The following is a 1,674-nucleotide window of genomic DNA, read 5'->3' as shown; positions in this document are numbered from 1 at the left end:
CAAGATGTTCGCCTTTTCCCATCTTTACACACAGTTGTTCCTAGGTATCCCTTGCTGTTTCTACTACAGCATCCCTGTATGCCACCCATTATCATTCTATATCCTGAACCTGCTTACTGTCTACTGTTCGAAACTTCTTACTAATCATATCCATGTACTTCTGTCTAATTTCCTCGTCCTGGAGATTTTCTACCCTTATTCGTTTGCAGACAGATTTCACTTTCTCTACCCTAGGCTTAGAGATACATAGTTCACTACAGATCAGATAGTGGTCTGTATCACAGAAAAATCCCCGGAAAACTCGTACATTCCTAACAGACTTCCTGAATTGGAAGTCGGTTAAGATATAATCTATTATTTATCTGGTACCCCTAGCCTCCCACGTGTAGCGGTGAATAGCCTTATCTTTGAAGGATGCATTCGTAACAGTTAAAACCATACTAGTACAGAAGACCAGCAAACGCTTCCCATTCCTATTAGGTTCCATATATTCGCCACATTTACCAGTCACCCTTTCATATCCTTCAGTTCTATTTCCAACTCTCGCATTGAAATCGCCCATTAGCACTATTCTATCCTTGCTGTTGACCCTGACCACGATGTCACTCAATGATTCATAAAACTTGTCAACTTCATCCTCAACTGCACCCTCACATGGTGAATACACTGAGACAATTTGCGTCCTAATTCCCCCAACTATCAAATCTACCCACATCATTCGCTCATTTAAGTGCCTAACAGAAACTATGTTGCGTGCAATGGTATTCCTGATAAAGAGCCCTACCCCATACTCTGCCCTTCCCTTTCTAACACCCGTCAAGTACACTTTATAATCTCCTATCTCTACCTCGCTATCTCCCTTTACCCCAATATCACTTATTTCTAGCACATCCAGATACATCCTCGTTGCTGACTCAGCCAGTTCTACTTTCTTTCTTCCATATGTCCCATATATAGCTCCCATCGAATTCCATTTTGTTCGCCAAGTTGTTTCCAAGGAGTCCCTCGCCTGTCAAATGGGACTGGGACTCCGTTTCTCCCAGAGGTCCGAGGTTTGCTTAAAATATTCTGAGCTTGGTAAATTCATGAAGCAAGGTGCTACCCTACTTACACATAGTCCAAGTGTGGATATCTCCTCTAACGGTTTTTGGCGACCGGTGGATCGTATAGTCCCAGCCGCCTGAGCACAAGGAGGGCCATGACTCAGAATATATCCGAGATGCCCATTCCCATTCCATAGCAACTGGTATCCCGATTCTCAGGACCACTTATTAGGCCACTCAGCCGTTGCCCATGGTTCACGAACTAGGACGTGACTACAGCAACGCACAATTTCAGTTTCAAATAAATTTGTAGAAAGCACCCAAGGAAGTCACTAAGAGAAACATTATCACTATCATTGCTTCCATATTTTATTCCCTTGGATTGTTAGGATGTGCCGTGGTTAAGTGCAAACGTATCCTGCAGTCTCTTTGGCAATTGAAAATTGATTGGGATGATCCGTTAGAGCTTTCGTCTGGAATTATTGAAATCTGGAATGCTATTTGCAGCGAGCTCCCTTTGCTTAATGAAATTAGAGTGTAGAGGAATGTAATGTACATTGCTAAGAATAAGGTTATTGTAATCCATGGCTTTTCTGACATTTCAGAATCTGCCAATGGTGCTTGTGTGTAT

The 1,674-nt window shown here is 42.5% G+C and overlaps 1 protein-coding gene across 1 annotated transcript; it reads right to left on the bottom strand.

Moving 5' to 3' along the window:
- Positions 1 to 358: 358 nt before the first annotated feature.
- LOC136875120 (craniofacial development protein 2-like) lies at positions 359 to 901 on the bottom strand. Its single transcript, XM_067148861.2, has one exon. The coding sequence runs from the start codon at positions 899 to 901 to the stop codon at positions 359 to 361; it is 543 nt and encodes a 180-aa protein (XP_067004962.2).
- Between the last annotated feature and the right edge of the window lie 773 nt (positions 902 to 1,674).

This window comes from Anabrus simplex, chromosome 5 (genome assembly GCF_040414725.1).
Source record: "Anabrus simplex isolate iqAnaSimp1 chromosome 5, ASM4041472v1, whole genome shotgun sequence".
Lineage (NCBI taxonomy): Eukaryota > Metazoa > Arthropoda > Insecta > Orthoptera > Tettigoniidae > Anabrus > Anabrus simplex.
The sequence above is the reverse complement of the archived record's forward strand: the minus strand, read 5'-3'. Positions and strand labels throughout refer to the sequence as shown.

What these genes read in the sequence shown, in the direction of transcription:
- LOC136875120 (XM_067148861.2), bottom strand. Translation starts at nt 901, where the DNA reads ATGTATCTGGATGTGCTAGAAATAAGTGATATTGGGGTAAAGGGAGAT.